This window comes from Vombatus ursinus, unplaced genomic scaffold, assembly GCF_900497805.2.
Source record: "Vombatus ursinus unplaced genomic scaffold, bare-nosed wombat genome assembly UNPS02014777.1, whole genome shotgun sequence".
In the NCBI taxonomy this organism is placed as follows: domain Eukaryota; kingdom Metazoa; phylum Chordata; class Mammalia; order Diprotodontia; family Vombatidae; genus Vombatus; species Vombatus ursinus.
This window is the reverse complement of record NW_020954555.1, coordinates 1,110,437-1,124,568: the sequence shown is the minus strand read 5'-3', so window position 1 is coordinate 1,124,568 and position 14,132 is coordinate 1,110,437. Positions and strand designations below refer to the sequence as shown.

Genomic DNA, 14,132 nt, shown 5'->3' with positions numbered 1-14,132 from the left:
GAGGGACCTTAGAACCCAGAATGTCAGAGCTGGGAGGGACCTTAGAATCCAGAATGTCAGAACTGGGAGGGACCTTAGAACTCAGAATGTCAGAGCTGGGAGGATCCTTAGAACCCAGAATGTCAGAGCTGGGAGAACCTTTAGAACAGAGAATGTCAGAGCTGGGAGAGACCTTAGAACTCAGAATGTCAGAACTGGGAGGGACCTTAGGACCCAGAATGTCAGAGCTGGGAGGGTCCTTAGGACCCAGAATGTCAGAGCTGGGAGAGACCTTAGAACACAGGATGTCAGAGCTGGGAGGGTCCTTAGAACCCAGAATGTCAGAGCTGGGAGGGTCCTTAGAACCTAGAATGTCAGAGCTCTGGGAGAACCTTTAGAACAGAGAATGTCAGAGCTGGAAAGGCCCTTAGAACCCAGAATGCCAGCACTAGAAGGGGCCACAGAGTGCTGGAGTTAAAATCAGGAAGACCTAGCTTCAAATCCTGCCCTTTACTAGCTGGGGGACTTCTCCGGGCCTGTTTCCTCATCCATAAAACGAGGACAAGACCTCCACTCTCTCCCTTACAGAGCTGTTCTGAGGCCCAAATGAGATCATGTTTGTAAAGAGCTCTGTAAACCTTAAAATGCCAGGTAAATATCCGCTATTGTCATCAGCACACATACGTGACCACACGCACACGTACGTGACCACACGCACACGTACGTGACCACACACACACAGGTACACACATACATACACACAAGTACACACACACACATACACATACTCTCTCAGAACTGGGAATTAAGACCTAGAGACTGATCCCAAGCCGTACCACAAGCCAGTGACCTAACCAGGATTAAGGAGCTGCATCTCCTGGCCCTCTCTTTCCACTCAACCATGCTCTTTCTTGTTAATTATTAGTGATAATAATGTCATACTCCAATGATCAAAAATCAGCCTTCTGACCAGAGCCAAAGGGGGTGCAGGTGTCAAACATGTGTTTGGCCATGTGCAGCCCACAACACTCCGGGGTGTGGCCTGAACCAGACTAAAATGTAATCATGAAATGTTTAACAAAATAAATTAATTTAAAAGGAAATACATAAACAGATATGGATTTCTGAGTCAATATGCGGCCGGCAGGGATCCATACATGCAATTTAGTCATCTCCATTTCTATTTGAGCTTGACGCCACTGTCTTACAGTAACATCGACACTGACTAGAAGAAAATAAATAAGGCAGGGAAAGAAAGAGGCAAGTGGGAAGGGTGTCTTGGTTCAGGAATCGTGGCATCAGCTCTGGAAAGAATGTTTGAAGTCATCCAGAGGCCCAGAGAGGTGAGGTGAGTTCCCCCTTGTCGCACAGCAGTCAGGGGCTAGAACCAAGATTAGAACCCAAGTCTGCATCTCAGTGCTGGCTTCTTTTGCTGCAGTGTACAGATTCAGGAAGAAACATTGGAAGGAGAGGTATGTGGCAAATACCACGGGGACAGAGTAGAGGATGAAGGAAGGCAGGCTCCACAGTGCAGTGGAAAGAATACTGGAGGATCTGGGTTCAAATTTTAGTTCTACTACTTACTACCTGTGTGATCTTTGGCAAATCACCTAACCTCTTTCTACCTCTGTTTCCAAATTTGTAAGAGAAGGGGCTCAGCCTAGAGATGATCTCTAAGGTTCTCATCAGCTCTACATCCAACAATCTTCTGAAAGCCAGTTGTAGTAGTAGTCAAAAAGGGCTTCCTGGAGGAGGAGATTTTGAAGGAGAGGAAAGGTATGAATTAGTGGAGACAAAACAGGAGGGAATTAAGGGTTAAGAAGTGGGGCAGGCGAAGTCCTAGCCTGGGGAAGGAATCTTTGCTGGGAAGACCCTTTTCTACTTCTTCTGCTCATTCAGAACACCATTCCTTTGCCAGCTATCAACCTTAGCTCTGTGACCCTGGGAAAATTACTTAACTTCTCTGGGTCTTATTTTCATCATCCATAAAATGAGGAAATAAGACTTGATGACCTCTAATTCCAGCTCTGAATCTAAGGCCTTATGAATATTTGGAGCCTTCTACATCTAATAAAAAACCCAAGCTGGGTTAGCTGCCCTTGTCTCTGGGAGCAGGAGTGGACACTGGCTTATTTGAGATCAGAGTTCTTATTACCAGCCACATGGAGACCAGACAATTGTTTGTTCCTGGGACAGAGCTGTGGGGTGGGGGGACCTCTGGGCTCTCCATGAGCTGCCCTGAGGCCCCCAGGGCCAGAGCAGGGGGATGGGTGAGACTTCGAGCCTTTTCCAGGAGGAGCAGGGCAGAGGGAGTAGTACCCCAGTGACCAGGCTGAGCTCTTCCCTCCAGCCGGCCCCTGCAGAAGGGCAACCACCCCATGTGTAAGGAGCATGAGGACGAGAAGATCAACATTTACTGCCTGACCTGCGAGGTGCCCACCTGCTCCATGTGCAAGGTGTTTGGGGTCCACAAGGCCTGCGAGGTGGCCCCACTACAGAACATTTTTCAGGGCCAGAAGGTAAGAATGAGCCTTGGTCGTGACCCTGGGAGGGGCTGGCTTTATAACTCATGTTTCATGTTGCTGATTAGAGCTCAGGGGATGTGCTGAGCTGGACCTTTCAGGAATAGCCTTGGAGACTTCCCAGGGCACTGGGAGAAGCTATCTCCCCACCCCCCTCAAATCAGAGGAGGGAGGCCTGAGGTCACTTGTTATATTTACTGTCACTTGAGAGTTACAGGGTGTGGCCCTAGGGAAAAGTCAGACCCCAAGGGATAGGGCCTCCTGCCTTCCCCTCTCCCCATGGGCCATCTCAGGTCACAGGGCTATTCCTATAGGAGAGAGTTGGGGGGGCTGTTTTGCCTTCTAATCTACCCATCCCCATCTCCACAACTACAAAGTCCCCTCCAAACCTCTCCTCCACTCTCCAGAACTTAAGAAAATGCCATTTTCTTATCCCTGGGACAAGTTGGGTGCGTGGATAGGGGTTGAGGAGGAAGTCTCTACCTACTGTCCACCAGTGATACCTTCCTTTTGTCTTCCTCTCTCACACACACCCTCTCTTCCTCTCACATCTTTACTTATTATTCTTTTTCTCTTCTTTTCTATCCTTCCTGATTCTAGCCCTGGCTATGCTACTAACTAGCCATGAAGTCATAGTCACAGGATTTCAGAGCTAGAGGAGACCTCCCTGGGCCTCAGTTTCCTCATCTGTAAAAATGAATAGTGTGAACTGATTGGTCATTGAGGTCCCTTCTAGCTCTAAGATTCTGTGTTCTAAGGCCCATTTCTACTTTAATATTCCATATTATTTTTCTTTCTTTTTTGTTCTTTGACATAAGAGACAACTCTGTCAAAGTGGGAGGGATATATCTGGGAATGAAGGTGATGTAAAAATAAAATATGAAAATAAAAACATCTTATACAAGATGAGCTTAACAGTTCTAATTTGAATACTCGATGATTCTGTGATTCCTTGTCCAGGCTAAAGCCTGCCACTAATCCCTAGAAATAGAGAGGTTCCCAATCCCTTTGGGGAACCCTCCCTAAAGGAGAGGATTGGAGATTTGGAACAAGGGTGTCCCTTGCCTCTCTTTGTCTCATGGCAAAGTAGAGGTTAAATCTATCTTGGATTCCCCTCTACCCTCCTTATTCAGACCGAGCTGAGCAACTGCATCTCCATGCTGGTGGCTGGGAATGACAGAGTACAGACGATCATCACCCAGCTGGAAGACTCCTGTAGAGTTACCAAGGTGAGGAATGGGAGAAAGGGCTCAGCCACCCACCATAAGCCAACCCTCCCCCTCTCCAACTCTAAATGGCCCCTAATGGCTCCTCCAGATGTCATGGTTAGAGGCCCAGTGCCCAGGACTGGTTGGGCAGGTGTAATAGATGTGGGGATGAGTGGAAATGAAAGAGAACTTGGGACTTAGAGTTGGAAAAGAGCTCTTATTTTCCAGATGAGAAAACTGAAACCCAGAGGGGTACAGTGATTTGTCCAAGATGGTAGCAATTTACAAATGGTTAGCTTTTTATGGGTAGCATGGGTAGCAATTTACAAATTTGGGATTGGAACCCAGGTTCTATTGACTCTAAATATTCTGCTCTTTCCAGTATAATATTCTGTGATTCTGTGATTCCTTTCTCTCTGTCTACTGCTTCCTTGGATATAATCAATTCTAGCACTGGTTTTTCTGAGTGAAATTGAACTAGCTATAAAGGAACTACCAAAGGGAAATCAAAACAAAACATTGGTTCAGAAAGAATTTATTAAATGATTAAAAAACAATTAATACCTCTACTATACACATTATTCTCAAAATTATAAAATACTGCCACATTCTTTTTATGAGATTCAATATAGTACTAATACTCAAACCAGGAAAGAATAAAGTAAAGAAAGAGAACTATAAAGTAGTATCACTAATGAATTTTATTTTTTTTTAAGTTTAAGGAAATCTTAGTAAAAAGACCACAGCAATACATTTTTTTAAATTATTCAAGAAGAGAAAGCATCATGGATAGCAGAAATAATAGATGACCTGTGGGATCAGGTTGGATTTATACCATGGATAGAAGGATGGTTCAAAATTGGGGAAACCCTTAGCATAATTGTATTAAAAACAAAACCAACCCAAACACATATTTTTCTGAATCCCATTAGGGTAGGAATACAGATTAGAGAGGAAGTTAGTCAAACCTTGACCTGTGCTAGACAGCAAGAGCCCTGAGTTGGGTGATAATCAGCTAATAATAATAATTAATAAATAATAATAATAACCATATAATTATAGCTTATATGTCTATGCATTTTATAGTTTCCAGAACACTTTCCTCAAAAAAACCTTTGAGTTAGGGTAGGTTCTTTCTGACTATAAATCTAGGATCAAAAGACTATAGAAATGTGAGCTAAGAAAAGACATAAGGAAGAATCCAGCATGGGATTCCGGAGTAAGGGAATCCAGTGCCCCAGAGGAGGTGACCCCGAATCTCTCTCTGTTTCTCCAGGAGAACAGTCATCAAGTAAAGGAGGAACTAAGCCAAAAGTTTGATGTCCTGTATGCCATCTTAGATGAGAAGAAGAGTGAGCTGCTACAGCGAATCACTCGGGAGCAAGAGGAGAAGATCAGCTTCATTGAAGCCCTGATACAGCAGTATCGGGAGCAGTTGGAAAAGGCCACCAAACTGGTGGAGACAGCCATCCAATCCATGGATGAGCCAGGAGGAGCTGCCTTCCTGATGGTGAGCAGCTGGCTTCTCAGTATCCCGTCACCCATCAAAAGATCAATAGCATGTCAGAACAATGTGGAATCTTAGCGTATAGAATGGCAGAGCTAGGAGGGATGTGAGAACATAGAATTCCAGAGCTGGAAGGTGCCTAAGAACAAAGAAAGTCAGAAATTGAAGGAAGCTTAGGACATAGAATGTCAGGGGTGGGAAGGGACTTAGAACAGAGAATGTCAGAATGAGAAGGGCTCTTAGAGATCATCTCGTCCCATTCATCCTTTACTGATGAAGAGACTTTAGGTCAGAGAAATAAAATAACTTGCTTAAGGTCACACCATGGATAACGATAAGAACCAGGCTGCAGATTCCAGTCTCCTGAATCTTAGGCTAGGGCTCTCTGCTGCAAGGGGCTTCCTTACGCTCTTGCGGGAAGACGAGAATCATGGATAGAAGAAAGCATAGATGACCTGTGGGATGGGACTGTAGTGGGTCTCCCTTCTGCCAGGAACCATGGAGGCAGGGGCTGGTCAAACATCAGGAGTTCCCAACCCATTCCTCCAGGATTTGGCCAGATTTGGGACTTTGTAACAGGGCTTGGGGACGGTGCCAAGGAAATGATTTTTGACCACATGCAAAGGGGAAAAAAAACCGAAGAGATTGGAGACATTCTTCAGCTCTGGTGCCATAGCTGGCCCAGGGAAACCCAGGTTGCTAGGAAGTCTTTGGCTCATGGGTACCCATATTTACAGCATCTGAGTGCCCAGGTCCAATGGCTGAACCTCTATCCAGATTAACCCTCTGCCTTCTCTCTTTCTTCCCACAGAACGCCAAGCCACTGATCAAAGCGTAAGTATTCCTTGAGGGGTGTAGAAATTCAGGGTTTTGATGCTCCAATCCTCCAACCAGCCTAAAGGGAATTCCCATTCTCTCCATGCTAACTTTTCCTGATGAATTCTGTTGGGAGGTTCTGTAATTCCAAGGCCCTGGAACATTTTGCTTCCTTTTCCCCGATCTCTAACTCTGGTCTGTCTCCATTATAATAATAATATTATAATAATAATGAGGGGGAAGGTACCTTCTATAATAGAATGTCAGAGCTTAGAAGGAAAACTTGCAGGAAAAAAAAAAGTTTGTAGAAAACAGAATGCCAAGGATTCATGGCACCTTAGAATTAGAATGTTAAGGCAGAAAGGGGAATTGATCAATCATTCAACAAGCCATTATTAAGCACCTACTATGAATATGCCAGGCACTAGGCAAGGTGCTGGGTATCATAATGGATAGAGCTCTGGGCTTGGAAACCTGCCTCAGATTCTTACTAGCATTTAAACCCTGGGCAATCATTTAATGGCCAAGAGTGGAGAACCTGTGGCCTCAAGGCCACATGTGGCCTTCTAGGTCCTCAAGGGCAGCCCTTTGACTGAATCCAAACTTCACAGATTTTGTTTGGATTCAGTCAAAGGGCCGCACTTGAGGACCTAGAGGGCCACATGTGGCCTTGAGGCTGCAGGTTCCCACCCCTGATTTTAACTCTTTCAACCTCAATTTCTTTAGCTATAAAATGGAGATAATATCACCTACCTCAAAGGGTTGTCATAGGAAGCAAGTGAGATAAGATAGATGGATAGATGGTTAGATATTACTAAAGTGCTATGTAAGCTATACATTTAGCTCAAAGAGCTTACATTCTGTATAAGTAGAGCCTATATCAGATTGCATGCTGTTTTGTGGGGGGGAGGGGAAGGGAGGGGGAGAAAATTTAAAACTCGAAATCTTATGCAAATGAATGTTGAAAACTAAAAATAAATTATTTTTTTAAAAAACAATAAAATTATCCAAAATTAGGCAAAAAAAGGAGCTTACAGTCTAATATTAGTATTTAGAATGTCAAAAGTTGAAGGGACCCTGGAGAATACTAAGTCTAGCTCTGAGGTAAAGTCACTTATTTAAGGTCACACAGCAAGTAAATAGCAGAATCAACACTAGGAACCCAGGGCTCCTGACTTTTGGCACTTGGCTGACCATTTTCACAATTGTCTCACTCTCCTGCCTTATGTGGCTCTAGGCCAGATCCCCTGGAGGATGGAACAGTACCCTCATCTGGAGGTGGAGCATGGCTAAATATAGAGGGAACAGTAAGAAACAGAGGGAGAAGTCACTCTCAAATTTGAGAGAGATTCAATTTTTTTTTTTTTGTGAGGCAATGGGGTGAAGAGACTTACCCAGGGTCACACAGCTAGTAAGTATCAAGTGTCTGAGGCCAGATTTGAACTCAGGTCTTCCTGAATCCAGGGCTGGTGCTCTATCCACTGCACCATCTAGCTGCCCCAAGAAAGGTTCAAAGGGAGCTTCTTTCCTTGGGCTCTGGAATAGCAGGAGATGAGATCTCAACCGGCACTGTCTTGTCTTCAACAGCATTGTGGAAGCATCCAAGGGTTGCCATCTAGGCAAGATAGAACAAGGTTTCGAGAACATGGATTACTTCACCTTGGATCTGGAGCACATAGCAGACACTTTGAAGGCAATTGACTTTGTGTCAGGTAAGACTTCATTGGGAAGGACTGGATCTATTTCCCTACCCTACTATAGGAAACCTGGGGTACCAAGAGGCAGAGCTAGGCTGATGGCAGAGGAGAGGCTATGAGAGAAGAAGGAGAGACTTCCTACTACAGGGATATACCTACATTCAGAAAATCATGGAACCTTTAAAATGGAAAGGGCTTCAGAAGCAATCTAGTTCATCCCCAATACAGATCAGCTGACCAATGGACATCTGGACCCTGTCCAAGGTAGAACAGAAAAAAAGCTCTGGACTAGGAGTCAGAAGACCTCAGTTCTAGACCAGGCTCATTCACTAACTAGCTGTGTGACCTCAGGCAAGTCACTTTCCCTCTCTGACTCTCACTTTCTTCTGCTTTAATATGAGGACATTAAGGCTAGATGGTGTCTAAGGTCCCTTTCAGCTTTAACATCCCAGCTGAACAATAACAACTTACATTTTGAAAGGGCTTTAAAGTAAACAAATAGATTTCTTCACAACGACCCTGTGACATGGATTATCCCTATCTTACAGAGGAAGAAACTAAGGTTTATGAAAGTATCTTTTTAAAAGCATTGCTAATATTCATATCCAGGTGAATTAGGAGATGATTTTGACAGTAAGAACAGCAATTCTGTTAGCTGGTATAAGAAAGAAGGTTTTGGATTTTGAAATATCCAAATCTGTCTGATGCTTGGCAAGCTTAAATGACCCTTTTGTGGCCACAGAGTACAGGTCTTAGAGCTGAAATTGAAATTAGAATCTCCTGACAGAATCTAGGGTTCTATTTACTACATCACATGGCCTTTCTCCACTCTCCATGTCCATTCTATATTCTAAGGTCTCTGCCAGTTGATATTCTGTCTCTACATTCTCCAGCTCTAAAATTCTATATTCTACATTTTATGTCCTGAAGCCACGCTAAGCTCTGACACTCTATGATTAATGTCTATCCCAGGTCTGACATATTGTGTCCTCAGGGCCCTCTCAGCTCTGCCATCCTGTGTTCTAAACTCCCTCTCAGCTCTGACAGTCTCTGCTCTATGGGCCCTCCCAGCTCTGACATTCTGTGTTCTAAGCTCCCTTCCAGCTCTGACATTCTGTGTTCTAAGCTCCCTTCCAGCCCTGACATTCTGTGTTCTAAGGGTCCTCCCAGCTCTGACATGCTGTGTTCTAAGACCCTTCCCAGCGCTGGCAGTCTCTACTCTATAGGCCCTCTGAGTTCCAACAGTCTATATTCAAAGGTTCCTTCTAACTCTAACTTGCTGTAATTCTTTCCATCAGCAAGGTGAAGTAATCTGTAACTTGAAGGCATTCAAAAGACCTCAGTTGCCTTAATTAGCCTCTCCAATCCAGCATTGATCCCTTTAGGGAAAGTCTTTACCCTGTAATTTGGAAATGCACTAACCTTCCTCCTTACTGGACTGAAAAATCCTGCAGGGAGGTCTTTTGCCTTATTCACCTTGTATTCCCCAAAGTCCCTTTTAGTAGAATCATGGGTGACTCAAATTTAGTGTTGGAAGAGACCTCAGATGTTTTCAAATCCAAGCTCTTCATTTTATGGTGCACTGGACTTGGCATATAGTAAGCCCTAATAAATGTTTTTTCATTCATCCTTTCACAAAAGATTAAAAGAAGGCCTTAAAAAATTAAGTAGATTGCCCAAGGTCACACAGGTAAGAAGTAAGAGTTCCAGGATTGAGCCCACATCCTATAACTCAGTATAAACTCTTTTATTTTAAAAATATTTTTTTAAATTTTATTGATATATATTTTTACATTGACAAAATTTCCCCCAGAGTAGATTCTGAATAAGTGTTTGTTTCATTGAATCAGTGTAACTGAATTCAGGCCCTCCAGGGTAAAAAGTTTTTCAAACATTTAATCTGGTTAATAAACAAGGTCCAGTTAAGAGTCTAGGAAGATGATTGTGGAGATTAGGGGATTTGTTCCCTGTCTTCAGAATCCCAGGAGACAAACTCCTTTCAAAGGAAAGAAACATGGAACAAATTTTGTGATCACAGAAAACCAGGGTGGAAACTGACCTTAGCAGGCATCTAATTCAACTCCCCCCCCCCTTTTACAGATGAGAAAATGGAGGCCTAGAGAGGGGAAGGGATTTCCTAGTTACTTCTAAGATGACCCAGCCAGGCTTTGAGTCTAGGAGAGCTAAGAAACTGGTACAAAAATCCCTCACCCAGTTTCAAAGGAGTTACTGAGAAGACAGAGTACTGAAGGTTGGAAGAACAGGATGAGCAGGACAAGGCGTGCCAGGCAGGGACAGGGCTCAAAGGCGTGGCTTCCAGGACTGAATGGAGACACAGAGTTGAGTTTCCAGGGAGGACCTTGACCTCTGAGCCCAGAGAGCATTCCATCTGTTCTTGCCAGACCACCTTTATCTCTCCTGTGGTTTCAAGGAGTTGAAGACAAACTGTGTCTTACCCAAAGTCCCTCTTCAAGGCCACAGCAAGATCAGGTGATAGGCAGTGGGTGACTCTGAAACAAAGGAATGTCTTTGTGTCAGCCCGGGTTAGGGTTGGGGGGAAGAGAGGAAAAAAGAAAGGGAGGAAGAGGGAAAAGGGAAGACTCATTCATTCTGCAGGTGTTCTAACACTTGCTGTTCCCCTTGGACCTTACTCAGCAAGCCTCCCACCCTCTCCACGCTTCTGGCCTCCCCTGTGGAAAGGAAACCTTGGATAGATGAACAAGGGTGGAATGCCCGTGCTCAGTACATCTGGAGGTGAGGATGGATGGAGCAAGGAACCCCAGCCCATTCTAAAGCTGTTTGCTTTTCATCTACAGATGAGGAAGAAGAAGAGTTCCTCGAGGCAGAGGCAGAGGAGAATGAGGAAGAGGAAGAGGGGCCCGCTGGAGGGGAAGGTGGGAGGTGAGGAAGTCTGTTCCATTTTTTGGATCTTTAGAGATTGCATTGAAATGCAAAGCACAAGGGCCAGCTAGGTGGTGCACTGGATAGAGCACCAGGCCCTGGAGTCAGGAGGACCTGAGTTCAAATGTGGCCTCAGACACTTACTAGCTGTGTGACTTTGGGCAAGTTACTTAATCCCAATTTCCTCCAAAAAAAAAAAAGGAAAAAGAAAGAAATGCAAAGCACAGATTGGGAGAAACCCTGAAAGCAACTCAGTGTTCCCAAAAAAAAGCACAGGATTTAAGAGTTCAAAGAAAGTTGAAGACCACGCTGGCCAACTTCTCATTCAGTAAAAAATATCTTATCGTCTAGAGTTGGCCAGAAACAGGCATCTGGCTACCTTGCCAAACTGAAGTAAAGTCAAGAGGAAGGTAATGGGAAAGTCCCTTGGGAAGAGCAGGCGAAGGAACCAGATACCTAAGAGGATCACAGATTTAGGGTTGGAAGGGACTTCAGTGGTCCCCAAATCCAACCCCCTCATTTTACAGGTGAGGTTGAAATGATTTGGCCAACATCACACCCACAGTCTGTAAACAGTAGAGCCAAGATTTGAACTCAGGTCAGGTCGTATGATTTCAACTCGAGCAAGCTTCTCAATACACCACACTGTTTGTTGAATTGTTAGATTTAGCCTGGAGAAGAGAAGAGAAAAAGGAGGGTTTATTTTCATCACTTCCTTCAAATATTTGAAAGTTGTTTTGTGGGAGGTGTAACACGGGACCGGCCAATGGGAGTCCCCATCTCTTCAACAAGCAGAATGTTTCGCCTGCTGCAGTTGTCCTGTCCCCCACCCCCACTTCCCAGCATGCTCTGGAGTGCAGACCACAGCCCTCTGTTGTGCACGCCTGGAAGAGGACATACTAGATCTAGTGGGTGGAAGTTACAGAGAGAAAGGTTTCAACTCGATGTATCAAAAAAAAAAAAAAAAAAATGATGAGAGCATGTCCCAGTGTGGAATGGCTGTCCCATAAGGCAAGAAAGTGTCCCTGAAGATGCTGATGACCATCTGTGAGGGATGTGGTAGGGAGGATTTCTCTAGTGGATGCTACTACATGATCTTTGGGCAACGTGGGGGCACAGTGGATAGGGGGCACACTGGGCTCGGAATCGGGAAGACTCATCTTCATAGGTTCAAATCTGGCCTCAGACTAGCTGTGTGACCCTGGGCAAGTCACTTAATCCTGTTTGCCTCAGTTTCCTCATCTGTAATATGAGCTGAAGAAAGAAATGGCAAACCACTCTGGTATCTTTGCCAAAAAAAAAAAAACCCTAAATGGAGTTACGAAGAGTTGGACATGATTGAAAAAATGTCTTAACAACAACAAAAATATGATCTTTAAGGCCCCTTTGAGCTCTGACACTATAATAATCTAAGCTCCCTTCCACCTCTGTTATTCTGTGTTCTAAGGTCCCTCCCAGCTCTGACATTCTATGTTGTAAGGTTCTGATGATTATACATCTTGAGGTCGCTTGTGTTATTGTTAGACACTTTTATCTGTTACATTTCTAACCGTGAGTCAAAATCTGTTCCTTTGTAACACCCACTTCTTGATTCTGGTCTTATTCTGTGGAAGTTTAATAATTATTTATTATCATTATTGCTGGCATCTATGTAGCATTACACGGTTACAAAGAAAGTCATGTTTGATCCACCAGACGCTATGAGGTGGGTGGTGCAAAAATTGTCCCCGTTTTTCAGATGCGGAAACTGAAGCCCAGAATTGGGATGTGACTTGTTATATTGGCAGAGCCAGGACTCAAACCCAGGTCTTCTAACTCCCGGTCCTGCTTTCTTTTCTCTTCAGATACAAAAAAACCTTGAGAGTTTGTTATAATAGGATATGACCCATATACTTAGACTATATTATATCATGTTTTTTTTTTTAAAAAGGGCACAGGAAAAGAAAGAAGAATTTAGGGCATAGAGCACCATCATAAGAAGACTGAGGACTCTGAAGTCAGAGAAGTTCCTGTTCTGAAATGTCATGACCTGGCTCTCATACTTACTCCCTGTGTGACAAGTCACTTGCCCTCCCTGGTCCTCAGTTTCCTCCACTGTAAAACAATGGGGTTGGATCTGATGATCTCTAAGATCTCTTCTGGATCTAGATCTAAAACTCTAGAAAGATTTCCTTCCCCTCTTCTCAACCCCGTTCACCAGAGTCTCTTGCTTCCTTTCTTCCAGGAGTACAAGAAAGAGGCAGGAAGATCTCCAGTGAGGAAACTCAAGCCAAGAGAAAGACAGGGGAGAAAAGAGGCCTTACCCAGGAGAGGAGTCTTTGTGGCAAGCCCCGAGCTCAGAGGGGAGAAGGACCCCACCTCTGCCAGGTCGCAGAGACTGGATACACCCCATGGCCTAGCAAGTGGTCACTCACCCAGGCTTAGAGACTTGTTGAAACAAAAGACACAGGACACTTTTCTACGTCGGTGCAAAATGGAATGTTTTGTACAATTTCTTTTTTAATGTTCTTTTTTTTGTACATAACTGTAAATGTATATGGATCTGGTGCTTTCCGGAAAAAGACTTTGCACATTGTGCAGGGGAGGGAAGTCATTGTGTGGAATGGTTAGAAGTGGTCAGAGATGCTGAGGGATTGGGTACTTGGCAGCTGTCAGGGCCCCTCTCCACACCACTTTCTGGGCCTAGAAAGAAAGAGTGTACTGTACTTTAATGCATATTCCTGTCACACAGGGTACTTACTGACTGAATTTATGTTGCACATTGTTCAAATAAATGCACAGTTCTATCAGATGTTCCTAAAATGGAGGAAGGTGTTCACTTTATACCCCTGAATGAAGGGTCTGGTGCAGACAGACAAGGGCCTATGGGAGCAAATCTCTGATAGAAGCTGGGGGTAGGAGATAAGAGGGTGCATTCAAACATGCTGGATGCTTCTTTGATGTAGTAGATAGAGTGAGTGCTGCCTTTGGCATCTGGAAGACCTGGGTTCAAATCCAGCTCCTTATCCTAGCTTGTGTGAACCCAGGGAAGTCACTTAACACCTATGTGCTTTGGCCAACTATCTAGGATTTCACTTATTAAGGGAGAATCTATGCGGTCTCAAGGTTGGGGGAAGAGTTAGCATCTCACCCCATCCTCACGACATTCCTTTGAAATAGATAGTGCTATGAGCACTGATGTGATGTGATCATTATCTCATTCACAGAGGAAGTGACTAAGTCTGGAAGCTAAAAGACAAAGGGCGTGACCTGTCAAAGATCCCAAGGTTAAGAAGCAGAACAGGGCTAGCAATAGTGTTAATAACAATAGATGACAATTAGATTGTGCTTTAAGGTTAATGACCGGCTTTACTTCCAACAATCCAATCCAATAAGCATCGATTAAGTGATTGTTAAGTGCAAGTAGTTGAAGATACAAAAACAAAAGGAAAAGAATCTCACTTTCTCGCTACATGATCCAGTGAGATCTGTGATATCCTTGATTAAGGTATTCCTCCTAGAT

The 14,132-nt window shown here is 44.1% G+C and overlaps 1 protein-coding gene across 1 annotated transcript in view; it reads left to right on the top strand.

The window, feature by feature from the left end:
• The window catches only part of TRIM63 (tripartite motif containing 63), a 17,257-nt gene extending 3,440 nt beyond the window's left edge, over window positions 1-13,817 (top strand). The window contains exons 3-9 of the mRNA XM_027864968.1: window positions 2,330-2,498; window positions 3,635-3,730; window positions 4,986-5,219; window positions 6,028-6,050; window positions 7,620-7,744; window positions 10,546-10,630; window positions 12,855-13,817. Of these exons, the coding sequence (XP_027720769.1) occupies window positions 2,330-2,498; window positions 3,635-3,730; window positions 4,986-5,219; window positions 6,028-6,050; window positions 7,620-7,744; window positions 10,546-10,630; window positions 12,855-12,888 (766 nt within the window). The 3' untranslated portion in view covers window positions 12,889-13,817. The remainder of the gene's footprint in view (window positions 1-2,329; window positions 2,499-3,634; window positions 3,731-4,985; window positions 5,220-6,027; window positions 6,051-7,619; window positions 7,745-10,545; window positions 10,631-12,854) is intronic.
• Window positions 13,818-14,132: the final 315 nt, after the last annotated feature.